Source organism: Chelonoidis abingdonii, chromosome 12 (assembly GCF_003597395.2).
Source record: "Chelonoidis abingdonii isolate Lonesome George chromosome 12, CheloAbing_2.0, whole genome shotgun sequence".
NCBI lineage: Eukaryota > Metazoa > Chordata > Testudines > Testudinidae > Chelonoidis > Chelonoidis abingdonii.
This window is the reverse complement of record NC_133780.1, coordinates 3583792-3603243: the sequence shown is the minus strand read 5'-3', so window position 1 is coordinate 3603243 and position 19452 is coordinate 3583792. Positions and strand designations below refer to the sequence as shown.

The 19452-nt window shown below is 48.7% G+C and overlaps 1 protein-coding gene across 2 annotated transcripts in view; it reads left to right on the top strand.

Moving 5' to 3' along the window:
- LOC116829199 (C-type lectin domain family 2 member D-like) overlaps positions 1 to 17951 on the top strand; it is a 287968-nt gene extending 270017 nt beyond the window's left edge. The window contains exons 1-6 of one of the 2 annotated variants that reach the window (XM_032787903.2): positions 12134 to 12189; positions 14542 to 14652; positions 15302 to 15400; positions 15914 to 16092; positions 16758 to 16861; positions 17613 to 17951. In XM_032787903.2, the coding sequence (XP_032643794.1) occupies positions 14565 to 14652; positions 15302 to 15400; positions 15914 to 16092; positions 16758 to 16861; positions 17613 to 17766 (624 nt within the window). In that variant the 5' untranslated portion in view covers positions 12134 to 12189; positions 14542 to 14564 and the 3' untranslated portion in view covers positions 17767 to 17951. Of the gene's footprint in view, positions 1 to 12133; positions 12190 to 14541; positions 14653 to 15301; positions 15401 to 15913; positions 16093 to 16757; positions 16862 to 17612 lie in introns of those variants that run through there. The other variant, XM_075071683.1, reaches the window with a different exon arrangement.
- The last annotated feature ends 1501 nt before the right edge of the window (positions 17952 to 19452 follow it).

Genomic DNA, 19452 nt, shown 5'->3' with positions numbered 1-19452 from the left:
CTTTGGGCCTGGGCAGTTCAGAGCCCCGACACCTTTGGTCCTGGGCAGTTCAAAGCCCTGGCACCTCTAGGCTTGGTAGTTCAGGCCCCGGCACCTGTGGGCCTGGCAGTTCAGAGCTCTGGCACCTTTGGGCCTGGGCAGTTCAGAGCTCTGGCACCTCTCGGCTGGGCAGTTCAGAGCCCCGGTACCTCTGGGCCTGGGCAGTTCAGGACCCCGGCACCTTTGGGCCTGACAGGGGAAAGTTACATCTCGCAGAGTTCCAGAGCATGTATTTGCTACAGTCTGTGATGGGCTGCCAGCCCCGAGCACTCTGTAGTTCTACCGAAACAGCACTGGGCTGAAGGAGAAGTTCCCAGCCCCAGCACAACGCACACCAGGGTGGAGGAACTGATTCACCCGGAGACACAGTGCAAACTGCACTGGAGGGCTGGGGGAGGTCTCATCTACTGGATCTTTTCCAGCCAGTTTCCGCAATGGAAAGACTCAGATCATCTCTCTGCACAACAGGCTGGGCACATCAGGGTGGGCTGCACCCCGGAGGGGGCATGGCTCGCTGTCAGCAGGGATAGGGGAGGGATGAGTGAGGATGATTACAACAGCAAGAGACAAAATGCAAAATCCTGCTCTTAGGAAGGAACTATCAGTTGCACACATACAAAATGGGAAATGACTACCTAGGAAGAACTGCGGAAAGGGATCTGGGGGTCATAGTGGACCACAAGCTAAATATGAGTCAACAGTGTAACACTGCTGCAAAAAAAGGAAACATCCTTCTGAGATGTATTAGCAGGAGTGTTGTAAGCAAGACACAAGAAGTAATTTTTCCATTCTACTCCGCGCTGATTAGGCCTCGACTGGAGTATTGTGTTCAGTTCTGGGCACCACATTTCAGAAAAGATGTGGACAAATTGAAGAGAGTCCAGAGAAGAGCAACAAGAATGATTAAAGGTCTAGAAAACATGAACTATGTGAGAAGATTGAAAAAACTGGGTTTGTTGAGTCTGGAGAAGAGAAGACTGAGGGGACATGGTAACTGTTTTCAAGTACATGCAGAAGCATGCACAGGAGAGTAAATTCCACCACTTTTGCTGCTGATTATTGGGGGGATGTGGCCCTGCTCCTTCTCCTCCCCCCGCACGCCCCTGAGTACATGAAAGGTTGTTATAAAGAAAAGGGTGATAAATTGTCTCCTTATCTACTGAGCACAGGACAAGAAGCAATGGGCTTAAACTGCAGCAAGGGAGGTTTAGGTTGGACATTAGGAAAAAATTCCTAACTGTCAGGGTGGTTAAGCACTGGAATAAATTGCCAAGGGAGATTGTGGAGTCTTAGAGGTTGTCACTGGAGATTTTTAAGACCGGGTTAGACAAACACCTGTTATTCTTTATCCTTCATTCTAAATTATATAAAATACAAACATATAATCCTTCTACTACATAGCCCCCTTTTGACCCAAGAATTGTTCTATGTAGTAGTAGGGTTTTATGTTTGTACTTCATATAATTTCAAATGTAGGACAAAGAATTATAAGGTAGCATGTATTGAATGTATTGGCGTATGTTTTGATCATATCCTGCCAGACACTCTTTTTGACTAGCAGAAAGGAATGGCCTAATGGGCCATTGGTAGAGATACATCAGCCAGAATCTGTGTCTGTGCTGATTTCAAGGCAGAGACAGACTTTTGAGGGTCACCAGTTTGTTGTAGGTTTAGCATTTTAAAATAAGTAAAAGAAGGCAATGATCGTTTTTCTTTGGCATTGCAACTTGATGTTCCTGTTCAAAATGTTCTGTGTAAATTAACTCTGTTTTGTGTGTGAATGAGGAACATGTGGGTTAAGAGATAAGTGTGAAAGCCATTGCTGAACCAGATGGTCTAGGGAGGAGTCGGAGATGCAAAGGTGCCAGGGGGTTGCAACAAGCCGCTAGTGAAGCAACAGAGGAGGGCAGATTGACGACTCTAAAGAAGAAACAGGCACCTATCAATGGGGACAAGATAGTTGTGATCAAAACCAGCATGGGACAGCTCCCTGAGTTACAAATGTTGTTAAGATGATGTTTTTAAAAAAGTGAACGGTACAGAGTTTAAGCGTGGAAGTTTCTGGTTATCAGGGAATAACGTACAGACTATCAAGGGGTGCGAAGTTCGGTTTAAGATCAGGTGGCGTAAGGAATAAATAATCTGCAATATCCTCGATTGGGGGGAAAAGGTTGACGGGTCAAAATACAGACATTGAGATATGAGGGTATGTGGTTCATAGAATATGTACCATAGAATACCCTCAATAGATATGAGGGTATGTGATTCATAGAACGTTCAGGTGTGGAGTATAATGAGTGGATACCATGATGAGGATGGATTGACCCTCATTTGGTGAGATTTAACATTCAGTGAGTTTATGGTTCCAGTTCATATGGTCCAACGGACAAAGTCTCTTGGTCCCTTTCTTGTAGTAGATGCATGGTGTGTACAACATCAGGGATGCAGTTACATGGCTCGGTTTGCATGGCTGAGTCTGTTGCTGTTTAAGGGGCTGCTGTAGGTGCTGGTGCGATCCCACAAGAGGGGCGGCTAGTTCATCCCAGATGTAGTGTGATAGACCCAGGCCAATTGGGAACAGTAGAGTAGTAGAAAGGAGATATATTGGCCAATGAATAAGCAGTTTTCTGTTCCCTGACTGACCAGAGCAAGGGCTGCTCCAGGCTAATGAGAACACCTGACTCCAATTAACCTGCTAAGAGTCAAGTGAGGCAGTTAAGCACCTGACTCTAATTAAGGCCCTTCTGATGCTATAAAAGGGCTCACTCCAGTCAGGCCAGAGGAGAGGAAGTGAGTGTGAAGAACTGGGAGCAAGAGGTGTGCAAGAAGTTGAGAGTGAGTAGGCATCCTGCTGGAGGACTGAGAAGTGCAAGCATTATCAGACATCAGGAGGAAGGTCCGATGATGAGGACACAGAGGGTGTTGGGAGGACGCCATGGGGAAGTAGCTCAGGGAATTGTAGCTGTCGCACAACTGTACCAGTAGGCACTCTAGACAGCTGCAGTCCGCAGGGCCCTGGGCTGGAACCCGGAGTAGAGGGCGGACCTGGGTTCCCCCCAAACCTCCCAACTCCTGATCAAACACAGGAGGAATTGACCTAGACTGTGGCTTCTACCAGAGGGGAAGGTCTCTGGGCTGTTTCCTGATCCACAGGGTGAATCTATGAGGTGAGCAAATCCTCCAATAAGCGCAGGACCCACCAAGGTAGAGGAAGAACTTCGTCACAGTAGGCACAGATATCTCTGTGGACACTGGGTTGTGAGCCTTGGTAAATCAAACCACCGTCACCATCAACCAATCACAGATCTGGGAATGAACATTGCCACGGACAGCTAATCAGCGCCAGAGTGGAAAGGTTTCCAAGACACGCCTACCATCAGCATTTTAATAGGTATCATTACAGGCTAGGCAAACAAAGCACCCAGCACAGATCAGGCATCTGACTCAACAAGTTATCACAGTGACTCGGGCCTAGGTGAGAGACTCCAGGATTCCAACCTCTGTACTGCCCCCAAAACCCCCCTGCCACGCTCACCACACTGCATTTGGAGAGACAACTACATCTAACTACGTCTATGGGGTCTACAAAAGGTTGTCATTACCGTAGAACAGCGGTTTTTAGCCTGCGGTCCATGGACCCGTAGGGGTCCTCAGACTACATCTAAGATCTCTAAAAGGATCCACACCTACATTGGAAATTTTGTAGGGGTCTGCAAATGAAAAAAGGTTGAAAATCAATGGTTTAGAGTTCATTTCTAATGTTGTTTGTTTGTTATAATGCAGCCATCTCTTTAGCACACCAGTAAACCCGATATTTCCCCAGGTTTTTATTTTAAACAGCTGTTAAGGGAACATCCCTCCGAGGAGAGCCAGCTCAAACTTTTCTGTCCCCTTCTCATTAGATGTAAGCAGGGTCTGAATGAATGCTTCCCTGACACCTAGCTGGAAGGGGGGAAGAGACCCTGGATGTGTTTATGTAAATACAGTTTGCTCCTGCTTTGCTTAGATTTGCTAGATATTCAGCTGATGGAGCAGTGTTTTGCTCATGGTAATCAACTTGGTTGGTGTTGGGTCACAAATTATGTTAGTACTGAATACGAGAGTAGTGAAATTATGGTTACCAGTGTTTGTAATTATTGTGGGAATACAGAAAAGAGAGACTGTGCCTAACCTGTCCCAAAGGAGGGAGTCACTTTCAGTTAAAGAACCTTGTTAAAACAAGGGTTTGAATGTCCGGTTCCTGTGAAAGAAAAAGGGGTGGGGGCAGGAATATTAGTCATGAGGCTGCATACTCTGGAAGGTCTTTCCTAGGCTGGTTTAACCTGTTCCCCCATCCCACGGGACCTCACTGTTTAAAGAATAGACCTAAATAGCTTTAATTAGGAGCCAGTTTTGTTGTGTTAAGTGGCTCACTGAGAGCTGAAGTCCTTTGTGGTGAGACGGTTTCTGCAGTATTAGGATATAGATATTCAGGCCTGTCTGCAAAGGACTATACTTTAAGAATTTAGGTAGATGTTTGTCATTTAGCTAGTTATAGAGGTATAAAAGAGAGAATTTGTGTAGGGCCTTTTTTTACTGTGACAGTCTGAGGCCCTGTTCATAGGCTAAGGCCTTTGGCCAAGCAGCAGAGGCAGCCATAGGCTGGGAAGCAAATGGTCACACCCTCAATCTGGGGCTGTTAGGAAGGTGATTTGATCTATCACCTCCAGAGAAAGGGAAGAGCCTAAAAGATGTAAAAGGAAATTTAAGGTATGGCTACATTAGAAATTTCAAAGCGCTGCCCCGGCAGCGCTGTGGGAGCGCTGCCACGGCAGCGCTTTGAAGTCTGAGTGTAGTCAGAGCCGCAGCGCTGGGAGAAAGCTCTCCCAGTGCTGCTTGTAAACCACATCCCTTATGGGTGTAGTGTGCAGCGCTGGGAGCCATGCTCCCAGCGCTGCCGCCCTGATTACACTGACACTTTACAGCGTTGCATCTTGCAGCGCTCAGGGGAGTATTTTTTCACACCCCTGAATGCGAAAGTTGCAGTGCTGTAAAGTGCCAATGTAGCCAAGCCCTTAGTTTGATAGTTTTCTGTCTGGTAAGAACTCACTCATCAATAGACACACCTGGGAAACTCTTATGTCTGTATAGATGTAGTTGTGAAATCCTCACCTCTGTATTGTTTTGTCATTATAGTTCCTACTTTGCTATGTTTATTTACAGGGTGTCTGTCTGGTTCTATGATTGTTTCTGTCTGCTGTATAATTAATTTAGCTAGGTGTAAACTAATTAAGGTGGTGGAATATATTTGGTTAGCTAATCGTGTTACAATATGTTAGGATTGGTTAGGTAAATTTCAGTAGAATGATTGGTGAAGGTAGAGCTGAGAATATTACTATATAAATTAGGGGGAAACAGGAAGTAAGCTGGGATTCGAAAATAAGGAAAAAGGAACTTGGGTTGAAGCTTGCTGGAAGTTCTTAAGCTTGCTGGAAGCTCACTCCAATAAACATTGAATTGTTTGCACCTTCAGACTTTGGGTATTGTTGCTCTCTGTGCATGTGAGAAGGACCAGGGAAGTGGGAGAGTGAAGGAATAAGCTCTCTAATGCAGAGAGGTGAAGTCACTTGTGGTGAGATTGTGTATCTGCCCAGAGTTGAAGTCAGTGGTGGTGGGACTGTTTCTGCCCAGAGCTAAAATCACTAAAAGACTGCCCGGTGGGAGCAGGTGGCTGGCGAGAGCGGCCAGCAGGGCAGTGGTAGAGAGGTGTGATGAGCGAGTAAGATGCCTTTTTACTCCCCCCGCCGCCGCCTCAGCCAGGGTGGGAGGTGAACTCTGCGTCTGCACCTCTGAACTCTGCGTCTGCACTGACCAAGACCAGCAACTCTGAGTGGGGTGCATAAGGCCAGAGAAACTCACCCACTGATTCCTGCTTCAAACTCAATAAGCCGTAGCTGCTTAGATCACATGCTGTGCAGCCCTCCGGAGAATGGATTGGTGCCTATAGTCTGTTCTCCTGCACTTCACCGAGCTCCAGTTCTGCTCCTTTCCTGGGGATACTGTTACTTAGTCCAGTAAAGATCCTCTTGCCAGTAAGAAATATTTTCAGAATGTTTCTGTTTTCTCTGTTCACCTGTTACCAGTTCTAGTCCTACCACTACCATGGAGTATTTATGTGACTTTTCAACTCTCTGGGCCTCATTTCCCCACCTCTAATAAGGGGATAACACTTCCCTACTTAACTCACAGTGGGGTTATGAGGGTCTCTAGAAACTGCAGGGCTCCCTGTAGCAGAGAGAAGATGGTGGAAACGTAGAACTCTGTCTGTTTAGTTTATCAAACAGAAGATCAAGAGGTGACGTCATTCCTGTGTGTAGGTACCTTCGCATGGAGAAAGTACTAACAGGCTCTCCACTGTAGTGGAGACAGGCAGAAGAAGAGCCAGCGGTTGAAGCCAGACAAATTCAAAGGTTAAACATTTGTGCCTGATTTCACAGTGAGGGTGATTAACCACTGGAACAAGCACCAAGGAAAACGGTGGATTCTCCATCACTTGATATCTTCAACCCAAGCCTGGATGTCTTTCAGGAAGATGCATTAATCAAATACAAGTTACTAGGCTCACTAGGCAGTTAACGAGGTGGCATGCTCTAGCCTGTGATATGCACGAGGTCCGGCTACATGATCTTGTTGGGGGAAGGAAAACTCCAAGTAGCTGGCAATATGGCGTGTGGTCAGAAGTTTACATTCTCAGGCCTGCTAGCTAGCATGAGTACATGTGATCATTTATCATTTTCTTTTGTTCTTTTGTTTATGGTACAAGATGTAATCGATCAAGGGGGGGTCAGTAGTCTGGGTAGAGGATACAGTTAATTAAAGGATCCGATAGTTAATGAATTGTAGATGATGAATTGTAGCACCTGTGGAAATCTATGGAAACAAATAAGGTATAAAAGACATGACAAAGACTAGTGAGATGTGCGTGATTTGAGATTTGTATCTCCTGCACCTTATTTGATATCAAATAAAGAGATTCGCTTCTCCACTCCGGTGTGATAATTGGGGATACGCACACAGGGCAAACGAACCCCAACTGTTGCCCCCTGCAACAATCTGATGGTCCCTCCTGGCCTTAACATCCATAAATCAGGCAGGTCTTGGTTCGAAGCCCATTGACATCAGGGATTAACTTCCTTGGGGTTTGGATCAGGGTCCCAGAGCACAGACACTGGGTATGCAGAAGAGTTGGAACTGAGCTCCCTTGAGCTTTGGCTTAGCTGGTCCCACCGTCACCAAAAGCTGTTCCTTGGGCATCATCTGGCTCTAACTTCACCCATGGTTTATGGGTCCCACCAGCAGGCCTCAGGTTAGCCAGTGAAGCTAGTGGTGTCATGGCAATGCTCCCTCCTCCTGGATGTTTGCCTCAGCAACTCTCTCCTCTTTACTGGGTGAAGTGTGTGTGTGTGTGTGGGGGGGGAGCGGAGGAGGGATCCACTGTTATTATGGGATGGATTCATCTGGATGCATAATTATCCTGTGTAGTGCTTTATATATTCAAATCCTTCCCACACTCTGTTCCTCACAGCATCTCTGTCTCTAGCAATCCCACCTTGTAGTGTTTGTCAGTTGTCTAGTAGTTACAGTAGGGGGCTGGGAGCCAGGACTCCTGGGTTCTATCCCCAGCTCTGGGAGGGGAGGGGAGTCTAGTAGTTAGAGCAGGGGGAGATAGGAACTAGGACTCCTGGGTTCTAGCTCTGGAAGGGGAGTGGGGTCTAGTGGCTAGAATGGGGATGGGGGTTGGGTTCTGTCCCCAGTTCTGACTCCCTGTGGCACTTTGGGGAAGTCACTTCCCCTCTGCTGTGCCTCAGTTTTCCTCACTGTTAAATATTGATACTGACCCACCTTTATAAAGTGCTTCGGGAGCAGAGATTTTTCTGGGAAAAAATATGTCCCTTCCACCAATCCAAATGTGCCGTGAGCGGTTTCGATCCTGGCAGCATTCTTTGATTTTTGACATTGTGGTTCACCCTGAAATAGCGTTTTTCACTTTGTTCTGGTTTTTGAAAACTGAAAAAAAAAAAAAAAATCTCGGGTTTTGATTTATTTTTTTTCCCTTTTCTCTCCCCTTTCTTTTCCCTCCCCCGTTCATTTCCCCACCAGAAAACAGGGCAAAAGACTAGGGCAGGTGGGGGTGGAAACTCAGACATGTACTTTATCCTACCACTCAGTAACAGCCAGCTGGATGGAATTCCATCTGTTCTTTTTCCTCCTCCACCCTGTGTCATAAACCAGACTCTCATTGTCATATGCTGCTCCGACTGCAGCTATAAATTTCATGTTGTATATCAGGTTTCTGCTTGGCCTCAGGGCCGGTGCTTCCATTAGGCGACCCTAGGCGGTCGCCTAGGGCACCAGAATTCAGGGGGCGGCATTTTGTGTGCTCCCCACGGGACACACAGGAGCTTCTGGTTCCGCTCCTGTCACGCCGTTGAAGGAGGACATTCTGCCGAAGTGCCGCGGAAAACAGTGGCTGGCAATTGAGCAGCTCAATGACTGCCACTGTCGCCTGCGGCATTTTGGTGGAGGGTCCTTCTTTGGCAGCGCGATGGGAGTGGAACCAGAAGCTCCCGCGTGCCCCTTGGGGAGCATACAAAATGCCGCCCCCCGAATTCTGCCACCTCTCCTGCTTGGCCTGGGTTTCTGCATGACCTCTCCTCTTATCCCAACCTTTAAATGCTAGCTCGCCTGGCGTTTCCCAACAAGGAATTATGGCAGTGAGTGAACAACGGGATTGTAGGAAGAGAGGGGCACCTCTAAGGGCTAAGTAGCTGTATTCAACTCATCTTTCCATTGGGGTCCTTTGGAGACCGGCTCACTGGCATAACTGCAGGGAAAGGGAGAGGGCACTGATTTTATATCTCCTTGTTCTCAGCATCCTGTAAAGGGTTAACCCCGGTGTGTAGGGTTTGGTCTGTCCTGGTTCCTTCCTCTTTTGTGCTTTTCCACACTGATCTTCTCTAGCTTTCTTCTTGACTCCACGCTATGGCCCCTAATAGTTTATTTCTAAAGCCAGACTGTTCTTAATGCCTGGAACATTTCTACCCATCCACCACCCTTGTAACTTTCTTCTTCCCTCTCCTTTGGCAGGAGTGGGGTTGTTTCTGGCCTCCTATCTTTCTTTTTCTGAGAGATCTGTAGGGTTTAATCTGTCTGTGATGGGATTTTCCGTAGCACTCAAAAGCACAGTATCTGAAACGAATCACTGTTGCTTTGAAGGGTAAGTTCTCTCCTTTCACTGGAGCCCTCTGAGATGCCTGTTTGGATCGATGGACAAAAAAATCAAGTTGTTTGCAGCATTGTTGTAGCTGTGTTGGCTCCAGGAGATGAGAGAGACAAGGTGGGTGAAGTCATATCTTCTATTGGACCAACTCCTTCACCTGGAGAAGATCTGTGTGTAGCTCAAAAATTTGTCTCTTCCACCAACAGAGGTTGATCCAACGAAAGATATGACCGTGCCCATGTTGTCCTAAAATATTTAGGTCCAAATTCTCTGCTGCAGCCAGCGGCAATAGCCAGAGGTAGGGCTGCAAAAGGGGAGATTGGGGATCACTGATTCTGAAGGCTTTGGTCTGCACAGACTGACTGCCTGGCAGGAGCATCCAGGGTGCAGCAGTGGGCACCTTCTCTGGGGGCAGCAAGAGGACATGGACAGCCAGCTCCATGAAGCTGATGGAGCCAGGGCTGGATTCTGATCTCAATGGCTCCAGAGTGACCTCCGATTTTCTCCAGGTTTGCACTGACCTGAGAGCGGAGTCTCCTTAGTCCTTAAGCATTTGTGGGTGGAGACTGTCTAACTGAACAAAGCACTGCAACAAATTGCCTAGAGAGGTTGTGGAATCTCCATCATTGGGGATTTTTAAGAGCAGGTTGGACAAACACCTTCTAGGGATGGGCTAAATAATACTTAGTCCTGCCTCAGGGCAGGGGACTGGACTAGATGACCTCGCAAGTTCCTGTTCAGTCCTACATTTCTATGTTAGATCTAAAAGTTTTCAATTCTGAGTACCTTTCCCAGCCCGAAGAAGAGCTCCATGTGCCTTGAAAGCTTGCCTCTCTCCCCACAGAAGTTCATCCAATAAAAGATATTACCTCCTCCACCAGGTCTCCGAATGTAATTGTAAATGGGGAATTGTCACCAATCATATCTGTTTCCTCTGGGGTCCTGAAGGATCAGTTCTTGGCCCTCCACTGGTTAACAATTTTATCAGTGACCTGGAAGAAAACAGCATCCTCACTGACAAAGTCTGCCGGTGACACAAACACTGGGGGAGTGGTAAGTAATGAAGAGGACTAGTCACTGATAGAGAGTGGGCTGGATCACCTGGTAAACTGGATGAAGGAAACAATGTACATTTTAATACGGCCAAAGCTAAAGTCATAGCCCTGGGAAAAGCATGCAGGCCATACGTACAGGATGGAGAACTCCACCCTGAGAAACAGGAACTCTGAAAAAAGATTTGGGGGTCATGGTGGATAATCAGCCAACATGACTGTGGCTGACGGAACTAATGCGATCCTGGGAGATATAAACTGGGGAATCTCGACTAGGAGCAGATTATTTTACCTCTGTGTTCGGCACTGGTGTGACCGCTGCGGGAGTCCTGTGTCCAGTTCTGGTGCCCACAATTGAGGGAGGTTGTTGATAAATTGGAGAAGGCTCAGAGAACCATGAGAATCACTGAAGGATTCAAAAGCCTACCTTATAGAAGAGCTCAATCTATTTAGCTTGACAAAGGGAAATGTAATGTGTCCTGTGCCCGCCCCTCTTCCTGGGGCCCACTGGCTGCCCCAATAAAGCACAGAGAGGCTTCTCTCCTTCTGCAGCACCTGTGGCTTTATTTACACATTTCTCCCACCACCAGTGACATACTGTGTACAGCTTGCAGGCCTTACAATCTCCTCTTCCACCCAGAGTCTGCCCTCAGCCTGGAGACTGACCTTCCCCTGGCCATCTCCTCCTTCTGGCTGCCAGCCAGCCTTTATAGCCCCTGAACCCTCAGGCCTGCAGGTGCAGCCAGTTCTAAAGCCAGGCACCAGACTTCTCCCCAGCCCCAATCTATTTCCCCTGATTAGCCCCTGCTCAGCCAGCCCCAATTAATAATGGACTCTTCAATGGAGCAGGGAAAGGTAGGACATGATCCAATGGCTGGAAGTTGAGGCTAGACAAATTCAGACTGGAAATAACAGGACATCTGCTAACAGTGAGCGCAATTAACCACTGGAACACTTTACCAAGGGTCCTGAGGGATTCTCCATTACTGACAATTTTAAAATCCAGCTTAGATGTTGTTCTAAAAGCTCGGCTCTATGGATTATTTTCAGAGCAGGCCTTTGGCCTGCATCATCCAAGAGGTTGGATTAGATGATCACAATGGTCCCTCCTGGCTTTGGAATCTACGAGGGGATCTGCTACTTGCAGTTATTGCCAAGAGACGATGTTGTGTTTGGATTGTAAGCTCTTTGGAGACGAGAGCGCCTCTTGCTTTACGTGACCACAGCACCTTCCACAGTGATGCCCTGATCTCTGCCACGGCCTCTGTGCTCTGTGATAAGCGTGTGCTGTACCTCTGCCCTAGCTCATGATTTTGCCCTGACACAGGATTTGTGTTGGTGTTTTTGGAACAGAGAATTGAAAATTGCTTTTCCCCCCTTGGGTTTCCTCACTGAACTGTTTCCAAAAAGTAAGGATGAGACTGTGTCACAACAGTCCTTCTTAGACAACCCCCGATCACCTACACAATTCTCCATCTATGGTACTTTTCTTGCCACTGTCGGCATCTCACAATCTTTACTGTATTTACCCTGCGAGGCAGAGCAGGGCTGTTGTCCTTATAGAGGGCTAATGGTCAGACAGGGAGTCAGTGATGGAGCTGGGACTCAAATCCAGGTATCCAGCCAGTGTCCTACTCGCAGCGGCAGCTTTGTGTTTCACTCCACCGCTGTCCCTTGCTCCCCGCAAATAACATTGATGCCTTTGTCCCCTCCCCAGCAAGCAACTCCCACTCCATTCGCTGCTGCTGCTTTGTTGGCCATCAGCCAGCCCCGGGGGTGGAGTTTCCCAGATATAGTTCAGCACCCACAATGTTCTTTCTCTTTCAGTTCCCGGACTCAGTGAGTACAATTCTCCGCGACCAGGGCGAAGTGGGGAGCAGGGGCCTGTTTCTGATGCTTGTTCATTATTTAGGGAGTGGGGAGAGGGGGATTTGAACCATACTGCAAAGCCTAGGGGTGATTTAGCTGAGGGGTGGAGAGAGGCAGAGAGAGGGGAGAGCCAGGGGTTGGGGAGGGGATGACATAAGCGCACATCCGTGTACTAGGCAGTATTGACACCAAGAATAGGGATGGGCCAGGTTTGGTCTCTAAACTGAGCCTCTTTTAGGGACTGCCATGTTTCAGACCGAAGAGAAGACGGGGTGTGGGGGGGCCGTGCCTTGTGATTCAGATCAGTAGCAAAAGTGAAAGTATTTCAAAGGACGTACTGCTTTTGATCTGACCTTTGCTTGAAGGGAGTGTTCCTCAGCCTATTTGTGCTGACGATGCCCTTTGGACTTAAAATAAAAGTGTGACCCCCCTGCACCTTCAAATATCATTAAGTAAATTCTGACTATGAATCAGGGCTGGCATCAGGGGGCGGCAAACAGGGCAGTCACCCAGGGCCATGGAAAGTAAAGTTACATGTTTCTGGCCTGGGCAGTGGGGCTCGGGCTTCAGCTTCAGCCCTGAGCCCCACCGCCCAGGGTGGAAGCACGTAACTCAGTTTCGTGGGGCCCCTTTGTGGAGGGGGCCATGACCAGCTGCCCTGCGTGCCACCCCTAACACTGACCCTGCACTTGTGACCTCCTAAGCCCATCCCGCGACCAGGGCCATCCCTAGAGGGGTGCAGGGCCTGGGACAAATCAACCCCCACCGGCTAGGGGCCCTGCTCTGCATTGGTGGGGTGACCAGATGTCCCATTTTTATAGGGACAGCCCCGGTTTTGGGAACTTTTTCTTATATAGGCGCCTATAACGGCCCCCCCCCCATCACATTTTGTCACAGTTGCTATCTAGTCACCATATGCATTGGTGGCTGGGCCACCAGGACGGATCCGGCCTGGTGCTGGGCCACCTGCTGCTGCTGGTAGTGCTGGCGCCTACTGTGAGGGGCTATTGTTCGCCACAACACTGCGGTGGCTCAGGGCTCTGGCCGGGGTGGGGAACTCGCTGCACCAAAACATGGGCGGCCAAGCCGGGTGCTGTATCCGCTATCTGCCAACAAGATGGCAGGCCCTGTCAAGTGACATATTCACCTTCCGGGACCAACCGCGCTGGCCAATTGCACCAGCCCACAGAGCTCTGAAAGCGTGGGGTCCGGAGAAGTTGCCCTGATTCGCCCTACCCGAGGGACGGCTCTGCCCGTGACCCGTTGCAGGAGCTCGCAACCCCCAGGTTGAGAAACACTGCTTTAGGGAGATCCCTTCACTTCCCCATAACTGACATTACCCCCTGCAATTCCCTATCTTGGCCCTTGGCAGCAATGTATTGTCTGGTAGGAAACAAATCTGGAAGGGAGAAAAACTTCCGGTTCCCCTAGATATAGTCATCCTGAAACCAAATCAGTTTTAATAAATAAGATAAAATCATCTGCGGTTTTCTGCATTTAACCCGGAGTCTCCCTGCCAAGTTTTATTACAACCAAATGTCTTTTTGTCATTAGCTGGTTTTTCACTCCCTTTTTGCTGAGTTGAAAGACACATACGAAACAAAACAAGAACGTGACTGAATATACAGGGGAATTGATGGAACCGACGATGTATTAGTTGCAGTAACAGAATCATTTCAGGGCTCCTCCCATCTCCTTGTTGGATTCACCCGCTGGCTCTTGTCTTATAGGTGGGCTCTGATCCTGCTGAAATGAATGCACATTCTTAGCTGTATGTGCTGCGAGTAGCCCCATTGGCTTCAGGGAGACTGCTCAGTGTGTGACATTAAATAGGCATAAGTGTTTGCAGGGTTGGGGGCTTTAGGGCAGTTCTACACTACACCCGTATATTGGTATAATTACGTCACTCGGGGGTGTGAAAAATCCACACCCCTGAGCAACTTGGTTACACCAACCTACCCCTAGTGTAGACAGTGCTATGTCAATGGGAGAACTACTCCTGTTAACATATCTACCGCCTCTCGGAGAGGTGAAGTAAGTATCCTATTGGCTGACTGGAGAGTTCTCACCCATTGGCTTAGACCATCTTCGTTAAACTGCTACAGCAGCGCAACTGCGCTGATTTGTGTGTGGAGCGTGGAGCACAAAGTGGCACTAATGTAATGCAGATAACGAATAACAACAACACAAGCTGCTGTCCAACGCACAAGGGAAACACACCACAGAGAATGTTTCCCCTCTAATCATTCAGTTGCATCATCTTCATTGTTACTGTGACTATAGCAGGTTCAAGCAGAATTGTGATTTATTTTTTTTAAATAGAGAATGAGACAGAAAGTCAAAGGATGTACAATGGCCTGGGGATCTGTAAGGAACAGCAGCTGGACATGCCGCTTAATAGCAATGGAGACCAAAAGCAAGGAAAGGAACCAGGTAGGTGGAGCCCCTCCGCCTGGGAGAAACACTGCGGCTTACGCAAATGAAGCCATATTTTCAGTTTTGGGTGCAGCAGCCCAAATGCCTGCCTGCGAATACAGCAGGGATCTGATCACCCCACCTGCTTCCTATGAGCACCACTGCTTGCTTCACATCTACTGCTACAACTTTCCCTGCAGCCGGGTGCTTATGGCTGTGCAGCAGGGTGCAGGGGCATTTTGTGGGCTTGCTAGCTGCACCTGTTTGGGACTATGGCCCTGTCTCTCTTGCTCTGGTTCATGCCTGAATGTCCCAGTTTGTTTCACTGGGACATGATGGCAAAAGCACAGCTGTGCAGGGAGCAGGTTGGCTTGTTCCATGCCGATCTCTAATCGTTACTTGTTTAAATCTCTCGCCGAGTTACTACGGTGATAATGCTGTCGAAAAGCTCAGGAGGAAATTCGTAATCCTATATTCAGTGCAGTGTAGATCAGAGATAGCTACAAACTCGAATCTACCAAGCAGCTAGTGACTGGCCATTCGCTTGACTAGGGGGCGTGCAAACTGCCCTCTGTCTCTGCGCTTGGCCACAGTAAATAAATAACTCAGATTCTTCTCCCTTGCAGCAGCCCCAGGCCAGGAGTGTTAATATGTTGGTCTCTTTCAGGTTACGGATTCAGGAAAACTAAACCACTTAAAATCCTGGCAACTGTCACAGTCACGGTCCTTATCTTGGGTTTAATCTCTACTACAGCTGGCCTGGCAGGTGAGTGCGCAGCTCTTATGGATTCACTCTCTATGTTTTCTGTTTGGATCTGGAGCTGGCTCAAGCGCACATTTCCAGGGCCTGGAACTGACGTCCTTGCGACTCGAGGTTTGGGGGAGCCAGCAGAGCGCTGCAGACACTAGGGAACGCTTAGCCAAATGGCTTCCCGGGTCTTAGCTCCTGTAGTTGCGTCCTATTTCTTTTTTAATGCTGGTTGAAAAATGGGAAGCGGGCTGGACCTAGACCTAATGGCATCCCAAGTGAGGAGCATTTTCGGAAGCCCCCTCCCCCCTTCATTTGTTAAGCGTTTGGAGGGTGAGGTCATGTCCTGCATACGAGTGTGGAATTGCCTTACTGAAAACGTCATGACCCACCACTGCATCCATGTCATTGCCAGAGCTGCTTAGGGGATTCTCTGAGGCCTTGGTCTGAGGGCATTATTTCTACACGTTCCCCTTGGATGCAGAGATGAGGAGAGAGCAGCTTCTTACCCCGTGCTACTTTCTGTTTCAGTCAGAACCGCTAAACCATGTTTGGACTGTGCAGACGTCCCATCATGCCCAGATGGCTGGGTCGGCTACCGAAGACAGTGCTACTTCTTCTCTGAGGACGAAAGGAATTGGACCGCCAGCCAGAGCTACTGCTCTTCACATGGTGCCTCCCTGGCGGGGATTGACGGTAGCCTGGAGATGGTGAGGGGCCCAGGTGTTTTGTGAGCGCAATGGACTGGCCTTGGCACGACAGACCATGAGCCAATGGGACAGTGCCCAGGCCCTGCAGCGTGAGGCACCCCTGTGTGTCTCGTGTTGGGAGGGCAGAGTGAATGATCTTTCCCAGGTCCCTGTCTGGAGCTGGAGCTTTGCAGCCAGTGCATGATTGAAATTGCTCATTGGCAGCCTGCCCCCAAGCAGGAATTCAGTGGGGAATCCCAGCTCCAGCCCTGCTCATCTCCTGGGAGTTCACTCCCCGCCCAGCTCAGCACAGCCAGTGGTTCCGGATGGATGGATGGTCACGAGAAGTGGCTGGCTCAAGAGACGGCCTGATTTTGCCTGGCTCTTGAGTGTTGTAGGCATTTCCCCTGTACTATAAAGCCACCCTTTGCCTTCCACTACACAGCGCAACGCGCTTTCCCTTATATGTCCCCTCTTAAGGAAAGACACATGGGCTTGTGCCCTGTTTTGCAATAGAGGAAGGTGACCTAAAAAGTTGTTCTTTTTCTAAATGCTCCCCCGCTCCTCCTCCTGGGTTTTTTTTCACATGATAGATACTGTCTAGGCTGGAAGACGTTATGAGCAGGGTGTCAAACATAAGCCATTCAGCCATGCAATACAATGGTCTCCCTTTGTTTGTTTTGAAGACGTTCCTTCTGCGATACAAAGGCAGCGTTTACCATTGGATTGGCCTCAGAAGGAAGCCTAGTCAGTCTTGGAAGTGGCCCAACGGCACCGAATTTGACAACCGGTGAGTTTGTTTCTGGGTCTAAATTTTCTCAGTGCTAAGTCACTGGTGTTGGAAATGCTGAGTGCAGAGAGATCAACAATGGAGATCAACCTGACAAATGTACATGGGTCAAAAACAGGTAAAAAATCAGTATTCCCACCCCTTGTGGGTTTACTTTGTTACTCCATTCATAGAATCATCAAAATCATAAAAATGTAGGGTCGGAAGGGGACTCATAAGCGGTCATCCAGTCCAGTCCCCTGCACTGAGGAAGGACCATGTGCACTTAGACCATCCCTGACAGGGGATTGACCAACTTTCTAACTGTCAGGGTAGTTATGCCCTGGAATAGGTTACCAGGGAGGTTGTGAAATCCCTGTCACGGGAGATTTTTAAGAACAGATAAGACACTGCCTCTAGGACTCTGTTTTGGTGCAGAGAATTCCACCGTCTCTCTGGGCAGGTCTACAGGCAGAGTAGTCCCTGTTAAACTCAAGGTGCGACTTTAAACTGGTTTAGTTAAACCAGTGCAAAAGGCAGTGTGGACATTCTTCTTTCAGTTTCCGTTGCTTATTCTAGTTTAGCATCAGTCAGCTGGGAATTGGTATAAGATAAAACAAAATAAAATGCTCTTTAACCAGAATAACAGCTTCCATTCACCCAGGGGGCTTCCCTAGTTTAACAAAACGCACGCAAGTTTATGCTTCTCTGTGGGTATGACTGACAAGCCTTGGCTATGGACTGATTCTAGCTCTGTGGCTTCTGGTTGCAGGTTCGAAGTAAGGGGAGGAGGAGACTGTGCGTATCTGAATGACATAGGCGTCAGCTCGTCAAACTGTGAGACGGAGAAGAACTGGATCTGTGCCAGACCTGATCGATGTGGGAAACGAAAAGAGAATAGTCTGGAAGGGACGGAAAAGCAGTGACACTCCGTTGCTGCTCCCAAAAAACTCTTCTAGTTAAAGATGCAAACTGTGTTACAATCATTCATAATGCATAGATGAGCAGTAAGTATGTATTTCAAGTAATAAATAAATCAAATAAAAAAGACAGTCAATGAAATGGAAAGGCAGCACATTTAAAACAGATGAAAATAAATATTTTATTGACATATGGCTGAATTATCCTGTGAAACTCAAGGCCACAAAATGTTATTGAGGCCATGAGCTCAGTAGGATTCAAAAACAGACCGGACATTTAGATGGAAAATGGGTGGGTGGCCCTTTAAATAGAGGCAGGTCCTAGCCCCAACTGTTACACTCAGCTTTCTTCCCCAGGTGGAAAAAATAAGGAAAGTCACATGACAGGCAGGTCATGGGGTTAAATCAGGCCTCTGGGGATAGAGAGAGGACAGAAGCTTGCGGAACAGAAGATGGGAAATGCCAGGTAGGAAGCCCTGGGGGTTGTTGCTTAGCAGAGGGCTTGGCTACATTGGCACTTTACAGTGCTGCAACTTTCGCGCTCAGGGGTGTGAAAAAACACCCCCCTGAGCGCTGCAAGATGCAGCGCTGTAAAGTGTCAGTGTAATCAGGGCGGCAGCGCTGGGAGCGCGGCTCCCAGCGCTGCACGCTACACCCATAAGGGATGTGGTTTACAAGCAGCGCTGGGAGAGCTCTCTCCCAGCGCTGCGGCTCTGACTACACTCACACTTCAAAGCGCTGCCGTGGCAGCGCTTTGAAATTTCTAATGTAGCCATAATTAGAAGAGACTCTAAGAACCCCAGAAGGGTCTATGGGGAGAATGGTGAATAAGCAGAAGAATTGGAAGCAAAAAAACAGATCCTGAGAAAGGAGAAGCTGTACCCAGCCTGAGGCTTGGGTAGCAGCCACTGTTGTGTTTGTTTATGGGCTCGGAGACATTGGAAGGGGTGAGCTTTTCTTTTAGAACTTTAGCTGGAGGGGCAGGTCTCTGCAACAACTAAGTGAGGCTGGAAGATCAGGAGATTCCCACCTGAGAGAGGGGAAACTGAGGCAGCAGCTAGCCCAACACCATATCAGGCAGGCGATGCTGCAACAAGGAACTTTTGCTACTTAGAAAAAAGTTACAAGGACCCCAAACCCTCCTGCTTTAGAGCTGACAACAGCCTCCCCAGCTGCCAGGCTGGAGAGAAGCATCCCCCAGAATGGAGCAGTTTGGAATAACGGTTCCTAAAGGACAATGGTTTTCAAACTTTTTTTCTGGTGACCCAGTTGAACAAAATTATTGAGCTGGGAATGAGGGGTTTCGGGTGTGGGAGGGGCTCAGGGCTGGGGCAGAGGGTTGGAGTGCGGGGGTGAGGGCTGCGAGCTGGGGCCGGAAGGGGCTGTGGGTTGGGGGGTGGGGAGCTCAGGGCTGAGGCAGGGGACTGGAGTGTGGGGTTGGGGCGCAGGCTTACCTCAGGCGGCTCCAGGTCAGTGGCGCACCGGGGTGCTAAGGCAGGTTTCCTGCCTGTCCTGGAACTGCGGACAATGTTGTGCCCTGAAATCAGCCAGCAGCAGGTCCGGCTCCTAGGTGGAGGCGTGCAAGTGGCTCCACGCGGTTCTCGTCTGCAGGCACCTCCCCCCAGCTCCCATTGTCCGGGAACTGGCCAACGGGAGTGTGGAGCCAATGCTTGGGGCAGGGGCAGCACACAG